This window comes from Cygnus atratus, chromosome 23, assembly GCF_013377495.2.
Source record: "Cygnus atratus isolate AKBS03 ecotype Queensland, Australia chromosome 23, CAtr_DNAZoo_HiC_assembly, whole genome shotgun sequence".
NCBI classification, from domain to species: domain Eukaryota; kingdom Metazoa; phylum Chordata; class Aves; order Anseriformes; family Anatidae; genus Cygnus; species Cygnus atratus.
The window spans coordinates 3,855,906-3,875,094 of record NC_066384.1 but is presented as its reverse complement, the minus strand read 5'-3'; the positions used below and the strand labels follow the sequence as shown (position 1 = coordinate 3,875,094).

The window sequence follows — 19,189 nt, the reverse complement described above, 5'->3', positions numbered from 1 at the left end:
TGAGAAGGCACAATCGAGTATCTTGGATTGTGGTCTAGCCTCTCTTCTTATCAGGCTTCTGACCTACATGTTAACACAGCTGAAGCTGCAGCACAGTTTCATCCTCACCTCTTTCTGCCTTGCCAGGACCTTGCTCAGCCCGCCCGCCCCTTCTCTCACCTCCAAACAGTGCTTTGAATTCCTGAGGCTTTTCAGAAGGAAGAGGCCCATCCTGAAGTCCCTCTGCTAAACCCAGAGACCAGAAAGCAGTCTCGGTTGGAAGCAGAAGCCATCTTCACTTCAGGTGCAGTTAACAGATAGTTAACAGATAGGAAAGGCTGCTGAAAGAGCAGAAACCTCAGTACTGCGCTTTGCTCTCTCTGCTCCCACAAGAAGGGACCAGCACCAAATATTCAGTCTGTTAGCTGCCTATATGGTGGTACATCTAAAACAAGAAGCATAAACCCAAGGAAAATGCAGCACAGGCAGGCAAGCTGTGGGTCTCAGGGCAAGAAACAGCCCGGCTGAGCCAACACAAGAGCCTTCCGCTGTCACGCTTCCAAGTGACCTTGTGCATCCATGCTGAGTTTGACACTCTTAGGGCAGATTTAAGTTGCTTCCAGGCCTTACTCCGTATTTTTTGAAAAGCAAAAAGGTGGTGACAGAAGTGGGCTTGCCAATTCTTTCTGTTCTATACCCACGGGTCCTGGGAGAAGCAATGATGCCATTTGAGCAGCAGTGGGCCAGACACCACCGCTGAAGCACCAAGACCCGACTGTAAGCTCGGTGTGAACCTCCTGTCATCAGCACATCGGTCCTAAAAAAAGATGTCACCCCAAATCCAACGGTGCCAGGTCCAAATGGATCCCAGTGTGTGGTTTGAAAATGCCGTAATCCAATTCTGTGTCAGCAGACAAGCCTGTAGGGCTAAGCTCCAGCAAGTCCTAACATCAGCTCCATACAACAGGACCCCGTGCTAGCTTGCTTTAAATCCGAATACCCAGCGGACTGCCTCTGCCTCCCGCCTGGATCCAGTTCCATCCCACCAAGCTCTGCAAACAGCAGCACAGCAGGAGGGGAGAGAAGGATCGGCGTTGCACAAACAGGAAGCCGACGGTGTGAAGAACTGCTGCCTGAGGAGAGGCAGCTGCTGCCACCTCAGCACGCTTCAGCAGGGGAGCTCATGCCCCAAAGACCAAAGCGAAGTCTCAGCAGAGATTTCAGCTGCGGGCCACGCCTGAAGGTCTCGAGCAGGAGCAGGATGAAGACGACCTCTGAGCTCTTGCAGCCCAGAGTGCACAACTGCTGGGGTTGCAGCCAGCGCAGCCCCCTCCAGCGCAGCCCCCTCCCCATTCCTGGGGGCTTGCAGGAGGGTGCCAGCCTCAAGGGCACGGGAGCTTCGTGCTCCTGAACTTTTGCATCAAGTTATTTTGTGCAATTCACTTCGGAGCGATTACTGCCCCGCCAAGCAGCAAGTGCTGGTAACCGGGGCTCCCACCCTAGAGAGCGCCTGAAATAAGCGGGAAGCAAGGGATCCCGCTAGCTCTCATAGGAAGCAAATGTGCTTTTTGCTGCTGTAGAGAGCAGAGAGGCAAAGGCAGCTCTGTCTGGAACGTTTTTTCTTTTCTTTTTTTTTTTTTTAAAGGTGGTGGTTCTCAAAAAGGGGAACAAAGCAAAGAAACCTCACCAGCCACTGCTCCCCTCCTGCACAGCCCTTATTTGGCAAGACTGACGGACGGCTGCTCTCGTTTGCAAGCACAGGACCAGCAGGACCATCTACTTCTGTCTTCGCTCCTTTGGTGGGTCACCTCCAGGTGTTCCTGGGAGCACCCAGGTTTGGCCCCAGCCTGAGAAATCCCACGTGAGCACCCGTCCCTGAGCAGCACAGCTCCCTCCGGAGCAGAGCCCTTGTGCCCTTGTAAGCGAAGGGCTTTGGCTTGTGGTACGTGCGTCGAGCGGACCCAGCAGGCGGCACGGAGGGTGCAAGGACCTGTTTAGAGAGATGGGCTCAGAGGAGGGACCAAGAGGAGGGAGATGTGCCAAAAGCACGCTCAGATCTCAGGGCAGAAGCCATTTTGACACGAGAGGAAGTGCTGCCCACAACAACAAGATGGTTGTATTAGCAGCTGCAGATTTTAACTCGCTTTCTTGCCATCTACTAACTTCCAGGAAAGCGAGGCAGGCGACGCTAACTGCCCCCACAGGAAACCTGCCCTCCCACCGGCGCCTCTCTCGAGAAGCCCGCGGCTGCTCCTGGACCTTTTGGGAGCTGGCTGCCCCGCCAGGCTGAGAAATGTCACCGCGTACCTGCGCTGAACGCACGCCCTCCCCGCAGCGCGGTCACCACCCCAACCACCCCCTCTGCCAGCCCTTGCTGGGAGGGGAGAGGAAGAGCTAAGTCAGAGTAAGCAGGTGCTGTTACTCCTTGTTTGTTTAGCGGAGGGAGCTGTTTTCTGGCCTGCCAGGAGAGCAGATTCTCCAGAAATATGGAGCGTTACAGGCTGGGTTTGAACCCCGCTGTTGGCAAGGACAGTCAGTTCTTTTCCTGAGAATTTCACAATAACACCAATCTTGGAAGAGACCTGGGAACAGACTTTTATACAACCTGTATCAACCAAGAGATGGCTGCAGATTTGAAGCTGAAAAGTGGTAGCCAGCAGTATTAAATCCAAGTTTTGACAAGGCAGTTCTCCCTCCAGTTCAGAAGAGAAGTTAAAAACCAATGACCAGCCAAGCAGAACATTTTGTGAGATCATAATGATTTAAAAAACAGCTTGGAGAATTCAAGAGCCTCTCTTTTTCTAATCAAGCAGGCATTTCAGTATCACGGTTGTATTCAAAGATTAATTTCTGAAGCCACCTCTCTCGCGCTTACGCATACCACACAAGCAATTAAAGAAAAAATAATAATCATTTGAAACCTCAAGCAGATTTAAAAACCTTTCTGCCCAAGAGAAGAATCTGTCCTGATCTCTTGCACATGTTCCAACCGGTCTAATTCCTGCCCACGCTCCCTGTGCCGTACCAGCTCCCTCAGCACCGCATCTGGCCTCCCTTGTGGGTATGAAACCTTGTGGGCTCCAGCTTTCCTGCTCCAGCATCATCCAAAACACGACCAAGCATCGCTGCAGGGCTGCCTGCTCAAAGCAGAGGGCTGACCACTCTTTCGCTGTGTTCTACAAGACAGGGGTACATTAGTTTAGTATGTGCTTGCACTCATCTACAAAAGGTCATGGAGAAGAGATGGAACCTCTCGCTTGAGCCCCTCAGCCACTTCCACCCATACTCAGACCAGGAAAGGCTGCAGAAGAATTCACTCCTGGAAGGTGCATAAAAAGAGGCTGCAGATGCAGGGAAGAGCTGTGCCCGCGCCCTGCTGAGACACGAGAGAACTCAGAGCAGCTTTTGCAAGAGGAGGGAGAAACAGGACAGCACGAACACGGACAGAGCTTAAAAGAAGAGGGAGAAACCTAGAGCAATCCAAGAGGCAGAGCTGTGGGGAGAGAGGCAGCTTCATTAGCCCTGGCGCACTTTAAGCTCACGCTGAACACGGTATCGGCTGTTTTGACAGACAAAAGCCTCCGCGAGGCAGCCCGAGCGCACGGGGTGGGGGAAGGCAGGGCCCACCCGCAGGGCGGCTTTGAAGACGGAAGGCTTGGACAAAGTCACTTCTACAAACACGGTTAAAGAGCACCGGAGACTTCGGCAACTGGAACTTCCTGATAAGTGGATAACGATGGGGGCGGATTCCTGGCAGAGAGCTTTCAGGCTAGAGGTTTGCAAGAAGGGATTGCGTAGAAAGAACAGTGCTGCTACGGGAAAGAGGCACGTCTCACCCCGCGCCATCTCCGGGGACTGTTTTATTGGTCTCCTGGAAAACAAAACAAAAAACGGGGCAGGGAGAAAGAGAAAAGAATCGCAGAACACACAGCTAGAGCTCTGCGCAGTGATTTATGAGGAACGCCGGCGTTACAAACCCTGTTTGTCGCCTTCGTGCACCAGCTCTTGCCGGCACCTGGGAGAACCGACTGACCAGCTCCATCACGGCATGGATAACGCCAGGAAACTCTCCCTCCACGTGGCTTTGAACAAAAGCCACAGAACTGTTCACGCCAGGCATCAGAGCATCCTAGAAGCACTCCGTCATTCTCCTTGGGGTAACTCCTCTCCATTCAGAGAGGCAGCCAAACGCTCAGCAGAAAATTAATTTGGTCACCCTTGGGAACAATTCTGCTGCCATTCTGAGCAGCGATCTTGGCTCCCCCCAATGGGGGTTATAAGCAAATCCCTAAAAAGGGAAAACTCAAACCAGGACAGTCCAGTTTTACCCTGTTTGGTGTTTGTTCAGAGCAGTTCCACCCTGTCTTTTTTTTCAAGGGCCCCTTCTTTCACCAGAAAGCTTCTCTTGTACACAAGAAAATGACCCACATCTTCTTCCGTGGAGGTGGATGGAGTTGTAACAGGAAGGAAACGCTGCGAAATCCCGGAGGCTACAAATAGATACCAATGCTCTCTGGCAACAAACAGAAGAGCAGCAGTAACAGAGCACAGGATTTCCCAGCAGAGTGCGGTGGCAGGGCAGTGACAGGTTCCAGCGCGTGCAGCATGGGCTGTGTCGCTACCAAAAAGGGGCTGAGCAAGTGGCGGGGCCCAGAGGCACCCCTGCCGCCCTGCCGCAGGCTCCCCGGCCGGGCACGCTCCAGCAGGTGGCACTCAGAGCTCCTTCAAAGCTCAAAGCACATTTCTGAAGAGCAGAAAGGGTTCGTTTCACAAATGCCTTCGTCGGAACATCCGGCACCCCTAAGATGGGGAATTTAGGAGTTGATTAAGGGATAAGGTGTTTTCTCCACCAAAGCCTGAGGCTGAAGGAAGGAGGAGACAGAAGCTGGCCTGACAGCAGAGCTCTCACAGCAAGGCAAGCCCTTCTGCTTCACAACATCCTTGTTGACCTGCTCTGCTGCTACCTGACTCATCTGGCCAGGAGCACCAAAATACCTCCTTAATGCCAGAGAGGTCAGGTCCCTCGTGGGACAGAGGGGAGACAGCAGAGAGACTCAGGCACAGGGACGCCCCTTGCACTCTCTTCCCTGCTCCTGGTCCTCTCCAAGGCAAGACATTCTGGCACCAGATCCTGCAAGTTTTTAAAAAAAAAAGAATAAAAACACAAATAAAATCTCTCCACCCTTTCCAGGCACAAGCCACAGCTGGCCAGGATCAGCTGACAAGGAACAGTTTGGGATAAAGATACGAGCTCAGGCAAAAGATCTGCCCAAAACACCCGGAGACTTTCTGACAGCTCCCTGGTGCCACTGCAGCCAGCCACGAAGCCGCAGCTGCAAGAAGAGCACTCACAGGGGGCAGGACTTTGCACCCAGCAAAATGAGATACCAGAGAGGAAAACACCTTTAACTGCTGGGAGATAAGGAACTACTTAATTGTGCAGCTTCTAAAGGACAAATTAGTTCCCGTACAGAAAGTGCAAAGGATACTGCGAGCCTTTCCTGCAGCCCTACGGATTCTGCTTGCAGGCAAGGAGGAGAGGCAGTAAGTCTATTAATTCTCACCAAACTCGGTTCAACTTGTGTGCTGATGGTGGTAAAACCAGAAGACCACGGCCCAGGTTTTTCTAAATGAAGAATATAACTCCTAGGAAGCAGCCCTGAAGCACTATCCTCCCCGTAGGCACCATGCAGTTGTGCTGCTTTCAGTGCAAAAAGGGAAGGCTCTTTCTAACTGAATTGGAAAATACAGCACTGCTTGCACAACGCGGACTGAGACCGGTCGCTGCCCCTGGAGTTATCGTGGGCTGTGGAAACTGCTCTCTATCGCAGGAACGCAGGAATTCCATACTCCTCCCACAACACACAGGCTGCGGGTAGTTTTCTTCTCGCACGACGTGAAAGTCTCAGGTCTCGCTAGAGCCTTTGCCTGGTGTGTCCCAGATTTGGCTGCGCACACACCGAAAGAACCCACCCCTCTCCTGCCCCCCAGGAAGGACAAATTGAAAGTAAAGCTTCACATGCTTTCAGACGGTGGCTTCAAGCTATGCCGGTGTTAAAATAAAAACCACATCCAAAACACACCCCGAGCTGTGTGTTACTAACACCCTTGTGAGAACGTGCAGGATGAGAGCCTGCAAAGCACCATTTTTCATTTAATTTGAAAAAAAATACTGTGGCAGCCAGCAACCAATCCCTCCACTGCTCGGCCATGCCACTAGGCACGCTCCTGTTCCGGGTCCCTGGGCCAGGATGGCATAAAATGAAGATTTCCAGCCTTCCCCTTCCCAAATATCACAGTAGAGGAATTACAGACACCTTGAATAGTAGGACTATCTCATCCTGTTTCCTAAATATACAAAAACTGCTATTTTAAGGAGCTTCTTTCTTTCTTTCCTTCTTTCCTTCCCCGCTGCCCTTGCCGAGACCCAAGGCTCCCCTCTCCCAGCGCTGCCCACACAAGCTAGCCCAGAAGAAGCAGGACCCCCAGACGCCACAGGCACACGAGCCCGGTGTCCGGTTTAGCACGCGGTGCTCCTCGGTGGCCTGATGACAGTGCACAGACATCGCCTCCCCCTTTCTGTAACCAGAGCCCGCGTATTCCTCCTCTGTAAGCAGGCCAGCCCGAGCCGGAGCAGTTCAGTTAAATGCACCTCTCCTCACAGCGAGGGAATCGATACCACCACATCTCGGAGTGCTTACGGGAGCACAAAACGATTCTGCTTGCAGTCGAGCCAGGATTCCTTGACCCACGGCAGAAGCTTTGCTGAAGTCCAGGTTTCAAGTACAAACGAGGGACGAATGCCCTCTTTTGCTGTACCTGAAGGTGAGGGGGACATTTCCCGGATGCGCACTCCGTGACTGGCGAGGGAAGGGCCCAGATTTCATGCTGCACTTGGGTAAACCCCTTTTGCCTTAGAGCGCCGTTGCAATGAGATCAGTTGGAGTTTCTCCTGAGCCCAGCCAGCTGGGAGAGTGCCTCTGCTTTCCTCACCGCGGAGGCAGTGCCAGGCAAACAAGCGAGTAGCTTTTACTGAGGGCAAAGGGGAAGCAGAAGGGCTCCGGGCCAGGCTGGAGTCCTTACAGGAGAGCTGGGGCTCAAAGCCGTCTGCATGCAGAGCTTGTGAACCCTGCCTGCCCCCCGCACACTTACAGCGCCAGCGGGAGCTGCTCGCGCTCCCTGAGCCATCTCGCTGCTGCAAGCTCCGCAGGACAGTCCGCAGCCTCTCCCCGCTCCGCGGCAGCGCCTGACAGGCAGCACCGTGCAGCCGGGGGGAAAAAGTTATTGCAGCTTCACCTGGAGCTATGGAAGGAATTTACTGCTCGTATCAAAACCACGCTTCAGCTTCCAAATAAAGCTGACACTTGTAAAGCTGCAGGAGCTTCAGCGACTGCCTGCGCGTGCAGGAGGAATCCCAGATCTGCCTCTGAGCCAGCGATGAAGCCGGTTACCCTGCAGCAAACCCGGAGTGAGACTCGCAGCTCTGTGTTTAGTAACACGGGGCCAGGGTGCCATGCTCCAGAGACCCAGGCCCACCCTGTGCCCTTTCAAAAATCAAATGCAAGTTCTTCGGTTTGAGCCCTTCAGGGTCCTCTTCAGCACCAGCACTGCTGTTTGCCTGGGCACAGAGGCAGCTGCCACCACCACAGCACTTCCCCACCCCATCTCCTGTGGCCAATTCCACTCTACCTTTCCGTCAGTCAGAGAGAAGAGCGCACAGCTCCCCTTAACCCTCTGGAGAAGTGCAGGCAAAGCTCTGGCTTTGCTGACGCTTCCTCCCAGGTCCACAAAGAACTTGACTTCGCTCCAGTGCCCTCTCTGCCCCCTCCAAAGTGCACCCATCTGCCCCCGCAGCTCCATCCTGAGATATGTGGCTGAGGAGAGGATGGCAGGAGGATCCCTTGCTTTGCTGCAGGCTCAGGAGAACTCACCCCTTTGAACTCTCATGGGGAGATGGATGACACATGTTTCCTCCAGGTATGGCATACAATAAAAGAGGAGTTTTTTTTTTTCCCCTCCAGTTAAAGAGGCTTCCCGGATACAGAATCTGAGGCAGTTTCTATTAATCTCTGAGGTGGATGGAAATGGAAGAGGAGAAAGCAGAGCAGTTGTGATCGGTCAGAGCTCTGCCGGGCGCGACGTGCACGAGGGCTGTTAGAGCGCTGCTCGCGAGCTCTGCAGCCTTCGCTGCATTCCTCCTGTGCAAGTCCTGTAAACTGACCCCTCTTCAATTATTCATTAGAGTCTGCAGCTCATCAGAGACTCTGCTCCTCAAACAGGCGTTTATTTGTTATTTTTTTAAAGAGCTCAGAAGCTTGCTGTTAACCATCGCCCGGCCTTGCCAAGGACGAAGAGCAAACGTTCTGGCAGGAACGAGGCAGGCAGCTGTCAGGCGTTACATTAAAAACAAACCCACTTGATTACCTCGACTGACAACACGGAGCAGCCGGCTTAAACTGAGCGCTTTACCACTGACAGGCTGAGAAGCTGCACGTTGAAAGAGAGCGGCGGTATCTGCAGCTAGTCCTTGAGGTGGGAAGGGGAAGGCAGATTTCCAGGCAGTGCTAAGATGTTCTGCTCCCACCAGGTCAGGCCAGGCCTTGGGGGCCGGCCCAGCAAGAGCATTCTTTGCTAAGCGGCTGGAAGCAACCAAGAGGGGCACTGGGCAGAGAAGGGATCTGCTGAGATATCCATCTCTTCCCACATTCGATAGCTCTCTAATTCTTGAAGAAAACAGCAACAGCTGTGCAAACACACCGGGTCTCTGTTTCAAAGAAGAGCATTTAACTTGTTTGTTTTAAAACCTTTCATTTTAAGAGGCTGCAATTGGAGTCGTGTCCTGTGCTGAGGATCACACTGCTGGGCTTCCAGCAACAAGATCCGCGCTCAGCCTGGAGTGAGAGTTCGCCTGCAATGCTGACAGCATACGGCAACAAGAGCCCTCCGCCACCTGGACACTAGATGGGCACGCAGGACTTGCCCCCTCTGGCCCCCCACTTGGGGATGCAGCTCCAAAAGCTGTCAGAGGATGTTCTGCCACGCAGTCAGCGAAGCCAAGCAGCAAGAGGCACAGTGCAAGAGAGGTGTGCTGCCGGGAACCAGAGCTATGACCAAGCACTAACGCACTATGCCGTGATGGAGCAGCAACAGACTTCCCCTCTGACATCCGACTGGAGGAGCATGAAAAATTCCGCTTGTGACCAGAGGTCAGAGCAGGATTCCTCACCAGCAGCCTGCAAGAAACTGTTGTACATCCAGTTTGTGGGTGGCAGCGAACAGCTGGGCTCAAGCACCTCAGCAGGTGCACAGTAACTCCAGCAAAAGTAGGAACCAGCCTTATTTCTAACAGTAGTCTGCTGCTATCAAAGCACACAAGGACAGGAACAGAGCAGCCTCGTGTCCTTCAGCTGTCAGGTAGATGGCTACAATTCCTTCAAGCATCCCGAAGAATTACTGTGCAGAGCTGTGATTGCGACTCTGCCATCACTAGAGCTTTACAACTGGGTGTTTCACCCACAACAACACGAACTAATGTTAACATTGACGGTGCAGGTATTCCTCTGGCCCAGCAAGGCCACGTCCTCAGTTTCTGCCTTTAGCTTCCCCTGCTGGAGATGATGCAGACGAGGATCTTCCTGCAGGCTTTACCTGGTCAGGACATGGGGATGGATCAGCAGGAGTTATCCAGATCTGGGTAAGAGCTGTGTGTTCCCCCTTGCCACCTTCTTGGTAGTGTTTGCTGCCTAAGGGCAAGGCCCAGCCTGGCCAGGTGGGGCACCTCGTGCCTGGCATGCAGAGCAGAGCAGGTCCTCGCTTCTGTCTCAAAGGTCTCTTTTATGGCACACAGCAGAGCTGGCAGAGGTTACTCATTCACCTCCCCAGGTTTCACTGCACCCTGTGATTAACACCCAAGAACAAGCTGATCAGCACTCCCAGCCTACACCAGGGTTACCTCCAGAGAGAGTGGGCACACTCGACACTGCAAATCCCCTCCTCTGCTCTTCATTATCAAATGATTTCGCTAATTGGGTGTTGTACTTTCACGTACAATTCCTCACACTTGGCACCTTCATGGAGTACATGCTCACCCCTCAGCCAAACTGGCTGCAGGGCATGCTGTAAAGCCCCAATTATGAGAGGTTCCATTTTTCCACTCATTTCAAGCCCTCTGCTGCCAGTCCCCAGCTGAACAAGGACCAATCTTCAGCCCACTCGACAATTAAAATCTAGAGAACATAGGAGAGAATGAGATTCCATACCAAAAGACCAACGCACAGGGCTGGCAATTAGCCCCTGGCACAGAGCAGCTTTTGAGAGCACGGCAAGAGCCCTCGTGTTCTGCTGCTGACCAGCACAGATGCGTGGCTCTGCCGGGGAAGCCAGCGGATTGACCCGAGCCTGTCACAGGAGATGTTTCTCTCTGGGGGAACCTGGTGTCAGCCCAACTTGTGTCAAAAAAAACAGAACAGGAAGAAAGCGGGCCCTGAGCCCTCTCTGAAATGTGGAAGATGTTGGAGGTATCAGTCGTGCTCTGTGAGCAATACAAAACCTCTGTCACCAACACGGATGGGAAATAACAGCTCTTCTCTTCAGCAGCCCACAGAAGTTGCACCGGAACATTGTGCTGACTGCACTGCTGCTATCATAAAGCCAATGTCAAATTTAAACAGGCTGAAATAACGTTACCAAAGGAGAGGTGTTAAAAAAAAGACATCCTCACACCTAGCTTTTCCACAGACCTCCTGCTCAATGCAGCTGGATTAGTTGGATCGGTTTTAAAGATGTGGCCAGGACTGCCTAGCAGACTGCAAACTGTTCTAACAGATACACACTGGGAACATCCAGATAAGCAAGGATCCAGACATTAGCAATTTAGGATTGTGCTCACTGTCAGGAGAAGGTTTGGCTTGGGATTCCTATGGCCACAGAGCTGGAATGCTGTTGGGATGCCCTGACTCTGCAGAACCACGCAAGGGGAGGCAGTCGCCCTGGAAAACACTCTGCCCAACCTGTAGGATCTTGCAGGCATTTCCAAGATACTCAGATAAACACACCAGGGTAAGATGCTTGCAGGGACTTGTGTACCACAATCGTTCTTGAAAGGTGGGAAGCCACGCAGGAATAAAAGCCAGAAGTTGTTGTGAAACGCACCAGCTGTCCCGGGAAGGAAGCGGAGCTGCAGCTACAAAGGCAACTAGAAAGTATCGGGCTATTCACAGACCACAGGCAGCCTAGCCCAAAATATCTCCTTGCTGCATCTGCAGTGACCATTCCGTTGTGTTTCATGCCCAAAGGCCCTGATGTGCAACAGGAGCAGCGAGGTGGGAGAGAGATGAGGCAGGCATCAGGTCTTGTGCCGCCAGCTGCCAAGTTCCCAACTCTTTTGAGGAACTCTTGGACTTCCTCCTTTTCAGAGTTTCTTTGGTTGTTGCCCAAGCAAATAAAGATTTTACTTCTGATAGCATCCTGCTTATGGGGACAGGAGGAGGCATGGCACTCGTGTGGGCGCTGAGTAATGGCCGCTGTTGCTGCTTTGGCCTATTTTTAGAAGAGATCACAGAATTAGCCGCAAGAGGATAGATAGCAAGTACAAACGTGGGATAAAGGTGCCTCTTGTCCTTACACACAGCTAGAACAGAGGGGCATGGAAGCGATCCCGAGCAACTTTCAGCTTACAGATACACAACCTCGGATGTTTACCGCTGCTTAGTTCTCCTTCTTTAGTCCTTGCTGTAGGTGAAAAGCAGGAGTCAGCACCAGACTGCTGACGTCTGCTCCCAAGCGAACAGAAAAATACATAGATACCGAGCTAGCTGCCTGCCTGCGTCCCCCCTCTGGAGCATCAGAGCTGGCTCAGAGTGCCAGTTAGCCCTGAAGTTTAAGGTATGTGTTTATAGTAGGGATTTCATTTGTCTTTGTGCTGGTAGAATATATATACCTTGTACAAACTTGGAAAATGCGACAGAGGTTATTTCAGGAGCGCGTAGCAGGGCTTCACACATTTAAAAGTTACCGAAAATGGGATTGTCAGACGCTGCTCACAGGCATTTGGGCCATGGGGCCTTGGAAAAGTGCACAGCAGGACACCTGTACACAGCACAAGGCTCTTGTGTTCCCTTCCCAGCCTGCTGCGGGATGCTGGACAACTTGCCTGCTTCTCTGCTCCAGGCTCCCCAGCTGCAACGGGACCTTGACTCTCACGTCTCACAGAGGGACAGACATAGAAACAGAAAAGGCAAAGAAAACCCCGCATGCTTTTTAGCCTTTATTGCACCATCTTTTTGAGGGGCTGTATCTACAGCTGGGTTCGGCCAGGCTTTGTCCCAGTGATGTTCTTCAAAGAAAAAAAAAAGTCTTCAACTGTTTTTAAAGCATCATCCTTCAGCTACTTTCACGGGAGGGCAGTTTAGCCAAGTGTTTGAAGATGAAACAGGCAAAGTCTCACGTCTTACAAGCCCAGCTGGAATCTAACCAAACGAGACACAGATTTTCTTCCGTGCCAGAGATGCAGGCAGAGTGAAGAACCATAAAACCATTATGCTCAGGGGAGAGAAGTGCAGTGTCACTGACCTGAGCTCATCTGACCCATACCACATTTCCTGCAGGCCACTGGAAATGTGCCCAACAGCTAGCCCAGGAAAGCAGAACAGGTAGTTGAGATGCAACGGCAATACTAGAAGTTCAGCGTAAGCTTCTGGAAAAGAACTAGCTGAAAAGTAGCCGATTGTTTTATGCTTAAATTTCTTTTACTAAAAACGTTATGGTAACCGAGAAACAACACAATAAGCCTCCATGGCCTTTAGCACAAACAATGATTCAGAGACAAACTGCCACAGGGCACTCATCGAGTGTAAAGAACGGGACAAGCTCTATACAGGCCATTCAGCAAGGTCCCCAAACCAAATCAAACACGGAGAGTCATTCTTCATAATTACAGCATGTGCATATCAGAAAAGGAAATATGGAAAGGCTTGTGCTTTGAGGGCACTGAAATGCCTTTTCTGCTGCCCTTCTGCTCTACAGTGTCTTGCAGGACAGAGAAGTAAAGGCACAGTGTGCACTAGTAGGAAACACCCGTGTTGACAACATCAGTTCTCGGTCTTGTACTTGGAGAGGGTTCACATCAGAGTAATCACGTCCTTCAACATCACGTTGCTCATGTGGGGAGCAGGGAGACAGCAGATCACTTCCCTCTACCACTCCCTGCTGCTGTTAATGGGGATGCAGAGGGCAACATGACAGATGTGGAGCTTCTCCTAGCTTCACCAGGGCAAGAGAATAAACAGAAACCAGGCACTCTGCAAGGGCAGCTGTGCCAAACCCATCAAATACTCTTGCATTTCTCACCCCACCTGGCAAGATCTCAACAGAGAAGCATGTAAATATGACACTGAAACACCCCAGGGATTCTCACTTCTAGCCCTCCTCTACAGCTGCTAGTCCACCTCCGGTGTGCTAGACTCAGGTGGCCCTTTAGGAAACTTCCCGGATATTTTGGATGACCAAAGGGACAGGAGGAAGGAGGGCTTGACTTTCCTCTTCCTCTGCTCCAGACCCTCACGCTCCTGCATGCACTCATCCAGATTACAAAGCAGCAGCTTACAGGATTTAAAAATAGCCTTCCCCAACCCATTCACCAAGTCAGCTCACACACCACATGCAGCTCAGAGGGATGAGTAAAAGACTTAACCCTGCTGCATTTTTACCTTGGATGGAGGATTCCCACTTTCTTCTGGAGCAGCCTGCCCATTCTGCAAAGGAAGAGAACCTGCTGTTAGCACACACCAGGCACGGACCACTCCTCTGACACCCCCTGGGGCCTCTGCTCTGAGAGCATTTCATGCTGGACAAACAGGGGGATGCCACTTTCAGACATGGTACAAGAGGGTTGAACTCTTCCCTTACATCTTGGGGGCACAGCAAAAGACTCTTTCTGCCAACAAAAAAACCACTTGTGTAAACAAAGTCTCTTGCCGAGGGAGTCTGCAATTAGGGCTGGTATTGCTTGTGGGATCCGCCTCATCCCTGCACTTCTCAGGCACAGATTCCCGGGTTGGTGCGTACAGGAGTCCCGCTCCCAGCGGCGTGTGCTGCAGGGGCTGCTCCAGAGACAGAAACCCAGCGGTGCGGCTGCGCTATCCCACCTCCGGCACTCGCGTGGCAGCTACACCCTCCACTGTCGCTCCGGGACTCACGAAGAAGCAAGCGGGGGAAACCAGGTGAAGACAGGACAGCAGCGCTAGCATGCAATTTACAGCCTCACAGCCATTTTGCCTTTACATTGGTTTTTAATATGAGCTTTTATCAGTAATTTATTACCTTATCACAGCTGGTATCACTGTAGGAAATCGCCACCACCTGGCTTCAGGCCACCTTTGGCCTGCAAGTCAAGCTTCTGTTGCTGGGGCTCTGTACAAAGTCACAACAGGTGACCTGAGCTGCCTGCAGTGGCACCAGGCCAGTCACACTCGGCACTGAACCACAGGCGTATCAGGTTCAGCACAGCACCGTGCCTGGAGGAGCCAGCAGGAGCAGGAGCAGAAGTGGGTGGGATTTACTTAGAGATACTCAGAGCAGGGTAAGCATGTACAAAAGGGTTTCTGCAGAGTAGGGAGAAAAACAAGGGCAAGAAGGTTTTCCTTTGACATCTATTTGCACTCGCCTCAGGCTCCAAAAATCATGGAAGCCCTCACTTTACCTGAAAGAACAAAGCATATTTATTCACTTCTCTTTAGATTTTACAGTCTGAAAGAAGAAGCGCAACACATTTGTATTTCAGCCTCAGATTCCTAGTTGAATGTTTGGGTTTCACTGCCTTTAAGGGGAAAACTTGCATTTGCTGATTTTCAGGGAGCTTTGGGGCCACTGGGAAAACCTCCTTCTGATGTTATGCTCTCTTCCTACAGCATCCACTTGGTGCTTCCACTCTCCTCCTTTCCATAGGAGGTCATCAGTGCTGTGTTTAAACTGTTTGGGTACCTGCTTGCACCTAGCTCGTAACAAAGGATGGAGCACTAAAGAGCTAAATTTCTATACAAGCGTGGTTTTCAGATAACTCAAACCCCAGCCACCAGTCTCCATGGGTCTTCCTGTTCAGGTCTCTCTGCTCCTGACTCAGCCCAGCCAGCGCCGCCTGCAGCAGCTCCCAGCAGAGCTTAGCTCCACCACAGTGCAGAGAACCGCCACACCAGCTAGGGGAAGGAAGACCTGCCTCAGCCTGATGCTGGCCCCGCAACATTTACGTTTACATGGAGTTACTCTGAGCTCCCTAAGTCACCTTAGTACCACTCACAATGGGGTTGGAGCTCCTAGGATTTTCAGGCAACAACTGAAATGAAGTAATCGCACACTACCACGCACCAAGCTCTTCCAGAGGAACACAGGCCTGATGTTTACACAGAGCTATTAGTGACATTAGCACACAGAATATCTAAGAAATGAAGTAAGAGTTTATGTTTATGTATATCCTCCACGAAGAAGGGGAGACACCGTGCTGAAGACAGCCAGACTTGGAAACATGCTCGTGTTTACTGGCTCAGCTGTCACTGATCAACAATCTGTAAGTTGCTGCTAATTAAAACCATAGCTCTGGGAGGGCTGTTTATGTCTAAAACAGCTCGAGTCCCGTAAGAAGTACAATTTCCATGTCAGACAGAGAAATACCGCCTGGCTCATGGTCTGGAGAGCAGATCTACAAGGCACGTGTCAGGAGAGGGGATGAGTTGATGCATGGGACAAGCTCTTTTATTCCCCTGGGAAGATCAGCATCTGGCAAGCGAAGGCAGGGTCTGTTCAAGCCCTCAGCTTCGGGGCTGAGCTAGGAGACACCAGGACCTGCCAGAGCTTTTGAGCGCTGCAGTTCATCAGCTCCCTACCCCGAGGGACACTTGTTCCGTGCACTTGCTGCTGACAGCAATCAATCCTACCTGGGAACGGAAGGGACGTGGAAACAAACAGAACAGTGTCCGTCCTACGGAGGCTTCCTGGGCACGTAAGTCCGTGGCCTTAGCGAGATGAAGCTCCTAACGCAACAGTCACGTTCACGAGCTGATGTTGGATGGATTTGTAAGGAGAGAACTGTAGTATTTACAGCCAAGTGTTTTCCTTCTACCCGAGAGAAGAAACAGAGCCTTTATGCCCTCATATGGGGTTCAAGAGCCATTTGTAAGCTTCCAAGATGGAAACACACTCACAACTACAGACTCGTCACCTCGCAGGATAACATACGGCTATTCGCCGCAGTACAAGGAGAGCTGAAATAGTTGGAGGGTTTCTGGGTTTGACGTCTGTCTCTTTAAAATGCTTTATTTCTGCACTCCCCCTGCATACCACGCACAGCGTGTTAGCGAGTGCATGTGTGTTTGCCTCCGATTGTGCCAGATCCACTCTTACCGCACACTCTTCTCCTGGCTGGAGAGGAGTGGCCTCAGTGTCCTACTCTGAAAGCAACCTCCAAGAGCTCCCTGCAGGCAGCAACCAGGCAGCACCTGCTGCAGGAGGGAGGCACGGCGCCTTCCCTTGGGTGCCCACGGCAGCAAGGAGCTGACGCAGACTGAGCAGGGCTTGGTCTCACGTGCCTCGCCAGGGGACAGCGGGATGTCCCCACGGCTTTCCAGCCAGCAATGCTCCGTGGCCAAGGGACACGGTGATTACAGAGCTCATCTGACGGCCACACGGGGTGTCAGCCCGGCAGCTAGGGCACCTCCAGCTGAACGACAGCTAAAGCTGTCTGGGAGTTAATGCAAAGGCCCTACAGCGCACACGCTACTCTAAGAACTTTTCTTAATGGCACGCAGAAAAGTGTACCGGGAAAGAAGTGTATTCAGTTACATAACTGCCAGCCTGGCTGAACCTGGAGATATTTATCTTAGGGCATCTTGCATTTTGAATCCCTTTAATTCCACATAATCTGCAGCACAGGGAGGAGCAATTTACAGAACAAGCCACCGCTGCTCTAATCTGAAACCGGGACAAGTCTCACCCCCGGCAGGACCACACGCGCCTGTGCCCACTCCTGCTGCCATCAAGGCCTGTGCTCTATAGTTAGCAGCATCAGCACAAGTCATCCCGGATTATCGACAGCTCTGCTTAGCCAGGCAGCCTGCTGCTATTTCTGGACCTCTGGGTTTTGGCTGGTCACTTCCGAGATACCCATACATAAGCCACGGGGAGCAGGTACCAAGGGTGCTCCTTCTCCCCCCTTCGATGAAGGGTGAAACATTCAAGCAGGCAGCAGCAGGGGAAGAAACCCTTCATCCCGTAGCTTCTGCTCGCTTGACACAAGAACAAGACATTTTATTTCTATTTTTAAGTGGATCTTGCCTATTGCACTTCAGAGAAACGAAAGAATTCTGAAAAAAAATAAAGACCTCCAACTCTTCTGCAGAACCCACGTAGTTCAGACCGAGGAGACTCTGCATGAGGTGTATCAGAGACACAAGTCACTTGGCTTCCTCCCGTATCTTTGATCACTGTTTTATGCACTGTTCAGCTAAGATGCTTGAAAAAGATAGTTACTCATGAACAGCTTCTGCTCAATAAAGGATGATACAGGCAAAAATAATTAGCTTGAAGTGGTTGGGTTTGTCGTAATCCCACGTCAGTTGTGTTGCTGTATGTTTGTGTAACAAGAGAAGAGTTTAAAGAAACGCATAGCCCAGATGACAGTTTCCATCGCTATGGTGATGAAGTCATTCAACTCCACTCTGTCGCTTATACTCTGCCCCAGCCAGATTTTTCTACTACATAAGCAATATTCCGAATAATATAAGCTTCTGAGGGAAGAGGGAATGAAAAAGTATTATGAAGCAAGCTCAGTGCCCAGGACAGAGGGACTTGTCTCCTGCAGCGGATCTGTTCCTGCTCCCACTGCCACCCACTCCCCGGCCGGCTGCGACAACAGGCGCCAGCTGTGACCGGTCCCCAGCAGCAACCGCTCGGGGAGCGCAGTGGAAAAACCCCAAATCTGAAACAATGGGCCTGATGCCTCCTCCAGCGCGGTGACAGCACCTTTCTGTGACTCAGAAAGCAAAGGTTCAAGGAAGCCGGTTTCAGACCTCGATGGCAAGGATCCCAGGCAATTTACGTAACTGACATTCCAGAAAAGTCTCTTTCATTTCTCCATGGTACCACCTTGCCCGGGAGAGGTTAAAACTTTCTGCTTGGGCCTCTGCTCTCGGTGACTTTAACCTCACAAGGTAAAAACAAACCTGCACCGAGCCTAAGTCCCTCGCTGCGGTTTGCAGACAGGCTGCAGAATCTGGAGGAATGCAGCAACATCTGGCACAGGTGGTGACAGCCAGGCTCAGAGGTGAAACCACCCGTATGATCACACGTACCTGCTCACCTCGAGCCTCAGGGAACTAAATTGCTAACGTCCCATTTGGGGTGGTACTGAGATGTAAAGAGACTGACCTTCAGAAATATCACCTGCAAGCTGCTCCTGACCCTGGAGCTGACCTAGAGCTCTGGTCAAGGTGAGCTGGGGGAAGGAAGGCCCCAAAATTTCCATTTACAGTTAACACACCTGTTAACTAATGCAGTGGGGAAATCATTCTTGGTGCTGCCACGATCTTCACAACTGACTCTGGCTGACAAATGCACCGGGCCTCCCCGCAGCCAGTTCCGGTCAAGAGATCTCATGATGTTGACACAGCCGGCTGCCTGGCACCTGAGACCTGGGATTAGGCAGTAAATGAAATCTCACCGATGGCATTTGTTGCCCTGGGCACTAGTGTTCGTTTCCTCCCATGACACGTCTAGTTTCCAGGCTATCTTCCTGCTTCGGAAGAGAGAAACCACAATTACAAAGCGCTGTAATCCAGCTCGAACCTACCCCAGCACACCCGGCTGGCTCCGCGCACGTGACGCGGTCTCAGGAATCACGATCAAGTCGCTGCAGGACTGCCATCCTCTCCCACCTTCGCGCACAAACACATCCTCGTGACTCAAGCGATGCTTCAGAACGGATGCCCTCAGCCCACTGCACCCGCACCTTCGTGCCAGATGCACACACGCAGCACGGGGATCCCCCGCACAGCTCCCACCCGCCCCGGGAAGTCTCCAGGAGAAGACTCGCCGCATCTGGCTGATGAAGATTGGGCAACCTCCCCTCCGGTCGCCAGCAGACCTTTCTGCTGTCGCTGCAGTGCTTAGTAAAACGCTGCCAGTGCTCTGAGTAAGGGTCCCTCAAGTGAAAATTTTAAATAGG

At 51.9% G+C, this 19,189-nt stretch overlaps 1 protein-coding gene across 5 annotated transcripts in view; it reads right to left on the bottom strand.

Annotated features, from left to right (window-relative positions):
* RPS6KA1 (ribosomal protein S6 kinase A1) overlaps window positions 1-19,189 on the bottom strand; it is a 43,713-nt gene that overhangs the window by 23,355 nt on the left and 1,169 nt on the right. For 2 of the 5 annotated variants that reach the window (XM_035562313.1, XM_035562316.2), the window contains exon 2: window positions 13,686-13,730. The exons of 1 other annotated variant lie outside the window; for it this stretch is intronic. In XM_035562313.1, the coding sequence (XP_035418206.1) occupies window positions 13,686-13,730 (45 nt within the window). Of the gene's footprint in view, window positions 1-3,956; window positions 3,983-13,685; window positions 13,731-18,685; window positions 18,724-19,189 lie in introns of those variants that run through there. 2 more of the 5 variants (XM_035562315.2, XM_035562317.2) reach the window with 2 other exon arrangements.